Source organism: Eptatretus burgeri, chromosome 7 (assembly GCF_056783735.1).
Source record: "Eptatretus burgeri isolate ZD-2024b chromosome 7, Ebu_testis_v1, whole genome shotgun sequence".
Classification (NCBI taxonomy): domain Eukaryota; kingdom Metazoa; phylum Chordata; class Myxini; order Myxiniformes; family Myxinidae; genus Eptatretus; species Eptatretus burgeri.
In genome coordinates this window covers 5982645-5996761 of record NC_140967.1, presented here as the reverse complement: position 1 = coordinate 5996761, position 14117 = coordinate 5982645, and the positions used below count along the sequence as shown (strand labels likewise).

At 43.5% G+C, this 14117-nt stretch overlaps 1 protein-coding gene across 1 annotated transcript in view; it reads left to right on the top strand.

Annotated features, from left to right (window-relative positions):
* RRP15 (ribosomal RNA processing 15 homolog) overlaps nt 1-14117 on the top strand; it is a 49040-nt gene that overhangs the window by 5929 nt on the left and 28994 nt on the right. The window contains exons 2-4 of the mRNA XM_085887343.1: nt 2737-3005; nt 3502-3599; nt 12397-12589. Coding sequence (XP_085743469.1) covers nt 2737-3005; nt 3502-3599; nt 12397-12589 — 560 coding nt within the window. The remainder of the gene's footprint in view (nt 1-2736; nt 3006-3501; nt 3600-12396; nt 12590-14117) is intronic.

Genomic DNA, 14117 nt, shown 5'->3' with positions numbered 1-14117 from the left:
TGTTGGTGAAGATGAAAAAGCCGGTTGCATGTTCACTCCAGGTTGGTGGTCGGTTTTGCTTTCCATTCAATTGATGGTTGATATGGGATTTTGTATTCATTGATAAATCAGGTATATCACTCCAGCAGAAACACGGACACGGCACAGGCACACTTGGACACCACCGACAAAATGGGCGATGAATGCTTTGGCCCACCTTTGCAGGCCACCAGGTGTCCTTTATGTTACAGGATTGTCCTGCATATTTTCCTGGGATGTCATGTCCAGTCAGTGGTGCTAGGGGGGAGGTGAGGAGGTGGTAGTGGTGGGTATTGTTTGGGTGATGATTGTGGGGGGGATGGTGGAGGCAGGGGGGTGTGGGGTGGTGCTGATGGTTGATGGGGTATTGGGGTGGGATGTGGATGGGGGATTGGTCACCCGTGTGCATGTGCTGGTAGCTGGGTAGAGATGGTGTGACAGTTTTGGGCGACGGCTGTTTGTTTTGCTTGATCGTGGGGATAGCATCCTCTCAATCATGTTTGATAACAACAAGATCTCGCCATCTCTGTTTTTTTTTTTCATAACAGTGCTCTGTAAAACAGTCCGAGCACAAAAGCGAGCATTTTGTCGGCCCGATCCACTCTCGGGTATTTCGGATAAACCTTGTCCAATTTGTCAAACTTTGTGTCTTTCGGCTATTGCTGGAGCACAACACCATCTTGGTTTGTGTTCACTCCAAGCACCAAGGACGCATGCACTCGGCATATTTGAGGAAAGTCGAAAATGATTCGCCGTTTGAGTTGAATCGTACCGCGATGTAACCCGGAGACAGTACGGATATTACGGTCGACTCCCGGGTGTGACGTCATGGCTAAGTATGAAAAAGAAGAATTAGACTTTAAATCGGAAAAAGACAGGTCTATTTTGTGGAGTATCAAGGGATAGATTAACATCGAGGTGGTCAGAGCGTTTCGGTTCCCCTTTCAAGCAAGTCAATGTGTTGATGTTCTCTGCAGAGCCAAGTCCATTCCGAGCCATCTTTCGCTCACGGTGTACATGGTCATCATCTGCAGTGTTCTCGAGTATGGCTTCCCACATTTCTTCTGGTGCACCTTTCCTTTATCCACTGCCATTTTCTGGTCTTGGTCCTGCCACCATCTCTAATTTGTTGAAAGTTGCCTCCTGCTCACTACACCATCAAGTCAATCATGATGTGCTCGAAACGTCTTGACGTGTCCACATGCTGTGACTCCTGCTCTGGTTCCAGAATTCAGAGATGATGTTGACTCATTTTGTTTAACTGTTGATGTCTGCATTTTCTTGGTTAAGGCTAATTTTTTTTAATGGTAATTTTGGTGATTTAGATTAAAGTGTGTAAATTTTAAATAACTCGTTTTCAGACTTCCAACAATGTGTCATGAGTACTTGGTTCATTAGCATTTGATCAAATGGTCTATTTTAATCCAGGCTGCAACCGGCTCCGTGACTCGAGTGTGGTCCCTGACTTGGGTGTGTTTGCTTGGTTTTTACTCCGTTTTCTTGTTTGTATTTATTTGTCCGGGCTATATCTCAGCCATCCTTTGAGCTGGGAAGCTGAAATTTGGGGACAAAAGTGAAGAAGTTCTTTGGCAAAAAACGTTACTTTTAAATTTTTTGATTGATCAATTAATTGATTAATTACTTATTTATTTTACATCTCATCCTGGCAATATCTCAGGCACCTTTTGAGCTCGGAAGCTGATATTTGGACACAACGGTGAACAAATGATTTGGCTATAAAAAAGGGTATTCTTGATTTATTGATTAATCGAATAATTATTTAATCTTTTGATCAATTTTCAAGAAGTTACCGATTTGGATGAAGCGGTGGTGGTTTAGGTATGCTATCAGCCAATTGATTAAGAAATTAAATGTTACGATTATTATTTATTTATTTTAATGATGCAATTGATCAATTTTTGTACACCGGTCCTTCCCAATTCCGATTCCATGAGCGGCAAGGCGGCGTCGCCGCATGCCGAAGGCACCCCAGCAATGTCGCACACTCGAGGATTTGTTATTTTTTTTATTTGGTACGGGGGGGGGGGGGGCGGTTGACTTTGAATGTACCGCTACTTCTTTCTGATTACTTTCTGGCACAGGTGTGGCAGACCCTGTTGTATCGTTTCACTTGTAGGAAGGTGTGTGCCCATGCCTCTGGCATTTTTATTTTTATTTTTGCCTCAGAAATGTATATTTTGCTTTGTAAACAAAGTTTATTGAAAGTTATCTGGATGATCAGCCTGTGTTATGTTGTTTGTTGTTGCCCCTGAAAAGTACCACAAGGTCCAGGATATGTAAGCCGTGCTTCGTTTTTTGGGTTTTTATTTTTCTTGAGTCGAATTGTAATTCTGATGTGAAATATCGTAGTTTTGTTTTTGTTGGCTTGGTATATGCAACGTACTAAAAGGTTTTGCGTGCGTTTTAAATACCGAGCTTCTATGTTGTGCTTCCTGCTGTAACCACAAGGTGGCGGCTTGTCAAGTGTTTGAACTGGCATTTGTCTGTGAAGATGTTTTACTAAAAAAAAAAAACATGTTTTTTTTCTTCTTTCTTTTTTTTTCTTTTCATAAGATCTTCTTTCCTTGCTTTTGTAAAGTTGATCAAAAGTAAATGGCTTGTTGTTATCATTTACGTTGGGTATGTATGAAATGTGCGGGTTGGAATTGCCTTGCTGATTATGTACTTGATTTGCGTGTTTTATCCAAACTCTCTTAGAGGTTCAGGCGGAGTTGACAGTTGAAAGCAGCAGTGATGATCTGGACGAAAATTCTGAGCTTGAGACCAGCAGGGAGGGCGAGGCCTTGGAAAACGATGGCCAAAGCTCCCCATCGCAGGACAACCCCAATGCTGGCTGGGCCGATGCCATGGCTCGGGTTCTGGGTAAGAGGTCTCCGGCGAGTAAACCAGTGATCTTGTCGAAAAACAAAGAGCACCAGAAGGCCAAGGATGACAACAAATCACAGTTGAAGCAATGGAAGAGCCAGGTTTGTGTGTCATGTGATCTGCCTTTACCAGTTTAAAGTTTTGGTTTCACCATCAGTCTTAGAACTATGCATTGTATCCCCACCTTGATGTTACTTTTGAGGAGGGACGATCTAACGTGTTCCTTTGGTCATATCGAGTCTTCATTATGCACCGAGTGTTACACGGGCCTCGAATAATACATCCCTTTTCTCTCCTCTTGTAAAATGTTGCATCTTCTTTTTCTTCTGTCAAAATCCATGGCACGGAGATTGCGGTTATAAATGTGCTGCGTTTCGTTTTTGTAATGTTTCGTTTGACTGCGTCGTGGGGCCTACCCAGCAACTCCAGCTTGTGACATGTTGACGGAAGCATGCTCTCTTATGAGCAGACTAAGCAGATTTATCCAACCTCGTAATTGAGTGAAAACATAAATTATTTGCATGACTAGTCACTGTTGAGGTGTTGTATGAGCCGTGCCGATCGCTCAGCAAAGCTGTTGCACCGCCCTCACTGCAGCTGCGGAATATGGAGTTGAAGGAGCAGCTGTGTCGTGCAAAGCCAGACGTTGCCGGAGACAGGGAGAAGGAGCGGAACCTGCAGAGAATTGCCACCAGGTATTAATAGGGAAAAGGACTTGGAGAGAGTGGATTTTAAGGATGAGGGTGAGGACGATGTGGATGTTGAGGACAGTTGCCTTTTTTTTTTTCTTTCTCTCTTCTGCTTTAGCTTCTTGTTAACTCCAGTTGATGTACTTGTCAATGTCTCTCTGCTCTGAGAAGATAAGATGGTTAATGTGTACTTTCTATCCTCATCACCTATCAAGACAATCCAAACTTTCATCTGCACATTTCTCCACCCTCTCCCCTCCCCCCTCGCCCTCCCCCCCAAAATAAATGCAAATCGGCACTTGCAAAGTCTTGCTGTAATATTTTTGAAAATGCTGCTTTACCAGATTTTGTACCATTTCATGGTGAGGGCCTTTGTCTACCAGCATGACAACACACGTTTGCCTTCAGTGAATTGCTTCGAGGGTAATCCTGTTTAAAGCCGACAGTCACCAGCCCAGAGCCCCAACTTTAACCCAACCACTCGGCGGTGTCTTTGAATGCCACCTGAGGCCTAGAGTCAAAAAAACAGCACAGTCCATCACCGAAGTTGCACTTGTTCTGAAGCGTTCGTGGTGCAATGCCGCACCTGACATCGAGCACAATTTGGTACAGGATTTTCAGCGATGGTGACGTCCTGTTAGAAATCGAATACGTGGTTGTCAATTGACGCAGCATCGTTTTTATTGATTTATTTTAATTTTTTTACTGACTGCATACAATTTTTGGTAAATGCCACATCATGTCACCTGTTCATCTGTGCTGTTCACAAAATCTGTCTCACGCTGTCCCCACCGTGTACTTGGCACCTCTTCCTCTTTGCAAGTTACCTCCTCTGGTTATTCTAATTCGGCCCTCTGTAATCTCTCCAAAATGCCTCTGCCAGGGAGCATTTTCTCTCTTTTTTTTTCAGACTTCTCACTTCATTCACTCCTTATCCTCTTCGTTTTCCTCTGCTGGCTTTCCATTAGCAAACACGTATTATAGATTACCCATTCTCACAATCAAAACCTTTCCCTTATGTTCCTCTGCCTAACTTGTCTTTCCTCTTACTGTCGTTGCTTCCTCCACTCTACTATCTACCATCGACTCATTGCTGCTTGTGCCAACATGGCTCAAGTAAGATAGTTAATATTGAAGAAAGAGGAGATTATAAGAAAGTAAGGGAACGTGGAAGGAGTCGGGATTCCTCTTCTTCTTGCATATTGCAGCTTGGCTGCCAGGTAGCTATCATTTTGTTGGGGCGTGGCTGTGCCGCTGATGCCGTACCCCTCTACCAGTACACTGGTACTCACTTCATCGACCTCGGAAGGATGACAGGCTGAGTCAACCACACCTGTTGTCGATTCAGTGTTTAACGGGGCTCAAACTCGGGACCCTAAGATCCCAAGCCAGCCACCTGAACCACTAAGCCAACACCAGGCTTCGGATTGGGGATTGAAGAGAAAGAAGATGAGGAGGCAATGGTGATGGGAAAATTTGCATATTTGCAGAGCATGTGGGGGAAAAAGGGTGTTGGGGGGGGGGGGAATTCCATCAAATTTGCATACATAACAAGTATTTGGCTCCAAGTTCTTTTGCACATCATCGCTGGTTATCTTCTTCCAATGAGATGTCCTATCATCATTGTATACCAAGGTGTTACTCTCTATTTCACCAAGTTTAAACCCCCTCCGTATTATAGCGAATCAATCCTTGTAGTGTTTAAACATAAAAACAAAATTTTGTGCAAAAAATGCAAACGAATATAGCTTCGCCATTTTAAACATTCTGTTAACAGACAACAAAATCGTTGTTTTTGTAATCCACATCATGTCACCTGTTCCTTCATGTCACCTGTCACATTATATCATTCTATTGTTTAAAACTTGCAGGTACCCATGTAAATCCCACGCAGTCTATAAAGTGCCTTAAGCAATATTATGCAAAGAACTAAAATATATCATGTAAGTTCTTAATATTGTTGTGTCTGGATGGAAGGTTGCAGGTAAATGCTGATACTTCCATGTTTTGAATTCCTGATTTTCAACTTCAATTGTGTAATGGTTAGATTGTCCACTCAGAGTGGGTGATGGGTGGTACAAATCTGCCCGAGTCATACCAAAGACTTTAAAAATGGAACGTGCTGCTTCCTTGCTTGACACTCATAATAGAGCACGGCCAAAAACCATAGGTTGGCATACTTTGTGCAGGCAGGCTACACTCAGCCTGGCCTCCTGTATTGATGTTCCTTGGAAGGGAAATTATGTTCGGGTTATTATTTTTTTTATTACATTATATCATTCTATTGTTTACAACTTGCAGGTACCCATGTAAATCCCACTCAGTCTGTAAAGTGCCTTAAGCAATATTGTGCAAAGAACTAAAATATATCATGTAAGTTTTTAATATTGTTTAGGTGTGTGCTTCTTGAAATGTTGATTAAATCAACCTCAACTCCTCCACCCCCCCCCCCAACCCATGTCCTCATACCTGTCCTCAACTCCCACCCACCCCAAATCCTCAACTCCCACCCACCCTGATTCCTCCACTACCCCCACCCACCCTGATTCCTCCACTACCCCCACCCACCCTGATTCCTCCACTACCCCCACCCAGAGTCCACAACTCCTCCACCACCCCTACCCTGAGTCTTCACCTCCTCCACCACCCCACCCCGAGTCCTCAACTCCTCAACCCCTTCCACCCTAAGTCCTCAACCCCCCCCCACCCTGACTCCTCCACCACCCCACCCCGAGTCCTCAACTCCTCCTCCACCACCCCCACCCCGAGTCCTCAGCTCCTCCACCACCCCCCACCCCGAGTCCTCAGCTCCTCCACCACCCCCACCCCGAGTCCTCAGCTCCTCCACCACTCCCACCAAAGTTAGTAGAGTCAATATACGGTTGAACCCCAAAAAAATTGCAACAAAACGTTTTGTTGTTTTAAATGTTTTAGTAGGTCATGCTGCGTGCCAGAAAAAAAAAAGTCTCAGTTAATTTGCATATTTTCAAGATGGCCGCCAATGAAAATGTAAATGTACTACAAACTTTTTTATGGTTGATTTTAGACCTTATAAATGTATTGGCAACAGATTGGAACATGGGGTTTCTGAATCTAATAAACATAGTTCCATCCGCCTATGACGTACTATCACGTATATTCGTATATGACGTCATAGTTAAAAGATAAATGAGTATGCCATAGAAATCTGTTGTTTTATAATATGTAATGACATGTGATGCTATCATTTAACTCCTTGAAATAGTTAAGCTGTCCCTTTCCTGTAATTACATCGATGGGACATCATCAATCCAAAATAAATCGATGTATGCCACACAGCCTTGCCGTAAGCCACACCCATTGTCGCCCTAGATCATCTCAGCATTGTCATTGTCATCATTCTCATCCCCCAACATTTGATTGAAAGGGTTGCGACATGACTGCACTTGGCACTGTCCACAAGCTGATGTGCATGGTAGACCGTAGGTTCTGCATGTGCAACGTTGAGTACTGCACCTAGTAGTGCAGTTGCAGTGAACTACCTTAAGCAGAGTCTGGTGTGGCATTCATTTCATTCATTACTGGGATGAACTGATGCTCCTCTGTTTTCCACCCCCAGTCTGTTGCTTCCAAATCTGCCTCTTCTCCCATCCATGTCATGATCTGGAAATACGTGCGGAGTGAATGGTGCTTAGTAGCCGCTTCAGTTGGCGGCAGACGCTCTGGGGTAACAAACGACACAGCCGATACCACTTTCTTTGTCAAGATGCTGTGGTGCAATGAAGTGAGTATCTGTTCCCTTTCCACCAAACACCTAGACCATTGCCTTGTATCCAATCTTTACAACTGCATCTGTGTTTTGAACTCATGTAGCAAATGCTTGGGCACATGACCTCAAACCAGCATGACCTTTCATGACTTTCTGGAAGAGAGATTTCTTGCCAACCCCAAATATGCGCAAAGTCGTATCACATCCAGTAAAGGCATGTACGAACAGCATCATGGTAGATGCCTGGGATCCGAAGAGGCTCTTCAGTCTGTTTATGTGATGCACTCTGCTTTGGTCCTGCGTCTTGTCAGATCGGAAGTACAAGTCCCGGTTGCCACCTTCAGCAAAATGGTGAAGCAGCAGAATAAGTAAGTCCGTATCTTCGCCTATCAGTGTTGTTCACTGCAGCTGGGAAGCTCGTACTGCTACTTGCACGATGTTGTAGTCTGCATCACCTGTTGCGTTTATCACAGTGCACCCCTTTTCCTTTAGCCTTTGGCTAATGATGTTTATCAGTTCCTGCTTGTTGGAACCATGCGATAAGAACTCATCTTTTTTTTTTCCCCATGAACACGGTGTCTTCTGTGAAGTTGACTTTGGGATGATGTTTCTTTTGACGACGCTGGTGTGTGCTGTCCTTGAGAGATGGTTCATCCGAATAACCGTCGAAGACAACAGTAGCTTTCCCGTAATTGCGGAGTACGAAGTCAGCATAGCCGTTAGCTATAGATCCGTATGTGCTCCCTTTCGTCCACTTAACGCGATGCATCAGTGGGCCACATCCAACACATAGTGGTCCGTCTTGGGTACATCGTCCGACTCATCCTCGGTAGACAAACCTTTTGCATATTCATCTATTGCTCTCGCAAGCTGTGGCTTGTCCGCTTTCCTGAATATGTGCTTCGCCTCAAGGAGAGCTGGGGGAAATGGAGACAATTCATATTCAAGAATGTCCTCCAATGAGAGGCTCCCTGCCCGATAAATGACAAGTAGCCTCTGAAACAGAAGAGCAGGGTCTATAGTTCGGTCGCCAGTAACCTGGACAGCAGACGAATCTCCCAGGGTTTTCGCTTTGTCCTTCCTTTTGCATGTGTAGGTGAAAACTGGTTGTCAAGTCGGCTTTTCAGCAACTTCTTTCCCCACTACCTGCAAGTTGTCGACCTTCACTTAATCCTTGGCTACAACACCAGTGACAACATTTCTCAAGGCTGGATCATCAGAGAACGGATTGCATGACTGAAGTTTTTCTTGGATTTTTGCTAGATCTGACTGGTCCCTCTCCATCCTGGACTTGGTGGCCTCCTTGTGCTGTTCACTCGACGTTTAAGTGCAATCATTGAATTCTTGCATGGCTACATTATATTCCAAACATACGGGGGGGGGGGGCAACAGTGTCCACAGGGCACGTTGCTCCTCCGTCATGCCATTGCCCCTGGTCAATCCACCAGTCGACTTGAGTGATCGCATAAGTGTCTGTTCGATAACAAGATCGGACCCAAGTCCAGCCCAGAACTGATCATTCCGGGAACCACATGGTAGCCTTCCTGGTACTTGCTATATACTGCCGGATTGCTTGTCTCCAAATGGATGACCCCCCCCCCCCATGGTGCACTCATTTTTAAAACGTGGTGAATTTTTCTACAATTGGCTGCCCATATATACTTCTGCTCAAGGGTGTGGCCACATGTGGTTTCCAATTACTTCCACATGATCTACATGTTGAAAATATGCATGTTCTGTGTTAATCCCTACCTGGTCTTTGTAGTCTTGCTCGGTTCTAATTCATTATAATCATGACAATGCTTTTGAAGGACATTGAAAAGGTGAATATCAGCAGTTCCAGAAATTCTATTGTTTTAGTTGAAAGTCACAGATGGCAGCACAAGTGCATATGGGAGGCCGAAACAGCAGTTATTCATAATCACCTTGTGATCTTCTTGGTGGGGCTTTTTGTCTGTGCTTTCATCCGAAGAAAGGTGGTTGGCTTTCGGTTTTCGCTATGACGTCATAGTTATGTCATAGTACGTCGTAGGCGGGAGAAATGATGTTCATTTGATTCAGAAACCCCATGTTCGTCTATGTTGCCAATACATCTATAGGGTCTAAAATCAACCATCAAAAAGTTTGTAGTACATTGAAATTTTCATTGGTGGCCATCTTGAAAATATGCAAATTAACCCCTTTACCGGGGTCAAATTACCCGAGACTTTTTTTCTGGCACGTAGCATGACCTGTTAAAACAATAAAACGTTTTGTTGCGCTTTTTTTTTGGGGGGGGGGTTAGGTGATACGGTCATATTTTGACTCGACTAAGTCCGAAAACACGAGTGGAGGTTGGGTTTTGGTGTGGATTCATGGGGGTGGAAAATAACATGATTTTGGATCGGGAAATATAAGAGATGGTGGTTAACAGCTGTTTTGAAGACCTGGAGGAAAGAGAGGGATTGAAGGGAGTATGGGAGTTTGTTCTTGGGGTGGGGGAAAAAAGAGGAATGAAAGAGTGAAGGAGAGCAGTGATTCTTGATTTTGGCAGTTTCACCAGCAAAAGGGTTGCTGTTGAACCTTGAGCATGCTGTGGAAATATATGGAGGACAAATCGCGGTGAGGGGGTGAGTGAGGCTGGGGAGGAGATGGTAGAAGACAGAAAGACCACTGACCTGCCTGCGGAAAGAAACCCAAAGACTCGGCTTCATCGTAGGAGATACCAATGATCCTAAATGTCTTGGTTTCCACACCGTGAAGTTGAGAAAGTTGAGGTGGGAGCACCAGCTTCGAAGGGAGAGCAGAACTCCATCAGGCTGTGGATGACAGCTTTTATGTGGTCAGGAGCTCACGTGTGCCAAGGAAGGATTGCACAATGGTGGATGCCCAGACCGCAACTGGCTTTTGAGGCCAGGTTGGAAATGTGGCTTTCCCAGGAAAGATCATGGCAGATAATGAGACCCAGAAGCTTGAATGAAAGGATTTCTTCCAGAGGATTGTTGAGAAAGTAGATTGGAGGGGCGGGGGGTTCCAGACGGTCCTTTCGGAGAGACATAGTGAGAGTGTGGGATTTATCAGGATTGAAAGACATGCTTCAAGTGTTTGACCAGCTTGTGATTTTATCCAGATCTGCAGAGAGTGAAGAAGCTGCTGCCTGCCGATCAGAGGGATGACTGATGGAGTCATCAGCAAAGAGATGGGGGATTTTCCAGAGAGGTGGAGAGATCATTGATGACAACCAGAAAGAGCACAGGTGTCTACTTTGACAAGCATGTTGTCAGATGAACAGCAGATATTTTCAGGGTAATTGGTCAAAATCAAATCCAGAAGTGATGGAGTACCGTTGGTTGACATCCGTGTCGGGAAGTTGACAGATTGTGTTGGTCCTAATGAGTCTCAGTAAGCTTTTGCTGAAGTGCCATGACAGGTGAGAGGGGTTCCCACACCCAGCCAACTGGCATTGATGACAAATGAAGTCACCACATATGAGGAAGAGAGAGTTCTCATGAGAGGATAGAAGTTGGTCCATGTTTTTGGTGAGTGAGATGTAAACCCCTTTCCCCCAAACCCCAAGTCCCCCCCCCCCCAACACCACTCCTCAAACCTTAAGTTCTCAACTTTTCCCTGAGCATCCCTCCAAGTCTCCATCTCTTCACCTCTTTCCACTCCCTCTGTTTCTTGGTTAACTAGAAGGGCGCTTGGTGGAGCGCATACCTCCGCCAGGCTGACTAGTTTACGTTTTGTATCCCACTGATAGTCTGGATCTAGATTTGGACTGGAACTAAAATTTACTCGGCTTGTTCTTGTCACCTAACCAACTCACCCACCAAGTTTCGTCCAAATCCATGCATAACTTTTTGAAATATCCTGCTATAAATATCGTTTTAGTCCTGTTGCTCAATGGTGAAGAATCATTAAAAAAATTTCTCAGATCAGGATCTGAATTCAGATCTTCACTAAAGTCTAATAGATTCATCCTTGTTGCATACACGACCTGTCCACTAGATTTCGAGATATCGTGCTATATATCATTCTTGGCCCTATCTCCCAATGGTGAAGAATCACTTAAAAAATTCTCAGATCCACATCTGGATTCGGATCATCACCAAAATCTAGTCATTTCGTCCTTGTCATACACCCAAGCTCTCAATCCACTTTCAGTGGCGGAGGTAATTAGATGACACATTTTGAATGCTCGGTGAGGTCGCATGTTGGAAAACCACAGGAACTCTCATATATATATATATATATATATATATATATATATATATATATATATATATATATATATATATATATTTATATATATATATATATATATATATATATATATATATATATATATATATATATATATATATATATATATATATATATATATATATACACACACACACACACTGTTGATCCTATTTGGATAGATCGTCCTGTTTGTCCAGATGTTTCACTTTACGGTCTCCTTCTTAATAACATTCATGTTTTGGGGGAGAAAAATAAATAGAGGTTCCAATTGTATTTTTATTTTTCCATAGATTGCACGTGTAGCTTAGTTTTGGATTGAGCATGATACCTTTTGCTTTACAATCCTCTCTGCCCTGAAAGGGTACCAAGGGTTATTTGGTTCCATGCTCGTGTTCAGTGTGAGTTTAATTACCCAGCTAGCTCGGTTATCATGAGGCAAGGCTCGATGGGATTTAGGCATTATGTGTTCGCATTCTGGCATTAACGTCGGTTTGATGAAAGCTTTCCAGTCTTGCTTGTGGATTTTCAGATCTTTTGGCAGCAAATTTTGCTCCCAAGGGGATGGGTGGATGAAAAGCAAAATGATAAATAAGAGTTTTGAGCTGTCTTCATCACTGGTATTTGCCAATAAATAAATAAATATATTTTAAATTCCTGAAGTTATTGGTGTTCAGAAGCAATTCATGTCTTATCAAGTAGTCGGCGTTCCAACGACAGAACGAGAAATGAACAAACAAATAAAAAAAACCCACTCCTTCATGACGGAATGCCACTCGACACCAATCAGCTGCGTTTTTAATTTACCTGTTCTTGTTTTCTTTCTTGGTCCAGGGGTGTGGTGCAGCTGTTCAATTCTGTACGCAAGCATCAAAAGGTCATTGAGGGACAGATGCGAGAGGGCGGGCCATCAAAGCAAAAGCGTGCGAAGTTGTTGGCAAGTGTTTCACGCAAGGACTTTATTGGCATGCTGAGGGGTTCGGCCACCGAAGGAATGGCACCAAAACCAAGCCCTACGGACGTTAAGGTGGGTCAGTCATGAAACTGTCAACTGAACTTGGACTTGCTCATTTTTCATGCACAAACAATTCCAGTCTTGTTTTATTGAATACCTTAATTTTGTTGTACGATATTACTTTTCTATAATCTGTTCCTCTGAATGCCTTTTCTACTGTGTCCGTGTGCACACCTGTCTGTTTTCCGAATAGTGTTCAAAATATAACATTCGATTGAAATTGTCACACCTCGCTCATAGACTGGCGTTTGTAGACGTAGACAGACATGCATACAGACGGACAGACAAAGTGAACCAATTGCTTAAACCCGCTTTTCACTTTGTGCGCATGGGGTAATTGCCATTGAACCTTGCTTGATGGACGTTCACTGCTTGCGTGACTTCCAACTCGATGGAGACTGTGATAAGTCACTTTTTGTGTGTCTCTTTTTGTGTCTGTTTCTTTGTCTGTGCCATTTGTTTGCTTTCTCTGTGTCTGTTTCTTTCCTTCGCCACCGGAAGTGGACGGTGGTTGTTTTCACCCGTGTGCGTTTGTGAGCAGGATATCTGAAAGTTGTGGACGGACTTGTATGAAACTTGGTGGACAGGTTGGGTGTGTGACGAGGCTGAATTGATTAGATTTTGGTCACGATCTGGATCCAGATGCTGCAATTATTTATTTTTAAAGTGATTTTTTTTTTCACCTTTGAGAGATGGGACCAAAAACAATACACAGTAGGATATTTCAAAATGTTGTGGACAGATTATGACAAAACTTTGTGGATGAGTGGGTAGGTGAAAAGAACAATCCAATTAGATTTTGTTTCGGACTTGGCCGATCGGTGGGATACAAAATGGAAATTGTTCAGCCTGGCAGAGGTGTGCTCTCCACTGAGTGCCGTTTTTGTCTGTTTGTCTGTGCAGTTCGTTACTTGCGAAATCGGAGATTTCAAAACTATATTAGTTGGTCTGTTCTGTTTTTTGTTTCTGTCTATCTACCTGTCTGTCTCTGCTTCCTGGTAGAGGTAGTGACAAGCTGCAAGCCTGTTGTATTTGAGGTCAAGGTCACATAAATCCTCAATTTTCATCCATTCACTTGATATCTGTATATAAAACTGTAAAACACGGGTGGATGGTGAACGCCTTCGAGGTGAAGTATTGGTCGACCCCTGTGAGTGTGTGTACTAATTACGTGCTGTTTGAACGTATGTCAATTAATTCCTTATTATTGGACCTTGACAATGCCCATTAATTATGTACAATTGGAACATATCTCTTAGACAATGTAGACTTTTAGACCCCCCCCCCTCCCAAACCAAGACTATTAAGATGGTTTATAAACTGAAGACCCCCAATCTTGAACCAAGGTTCTTCAACCTTATAGCCCCCCCCCCCCCACCCAACCAAGGTTCTTGAACCTTATGATCCTTTACAACCCAAAGACCTTGAAGAAAATATTGACCCCAAAGACTCCTAATACCTCCAAGACCCTTTATAACCTTAATACCCCAAAGATCCTCTAAGATACCATATACCTTAAGACCTATAGACCCCATTAGAA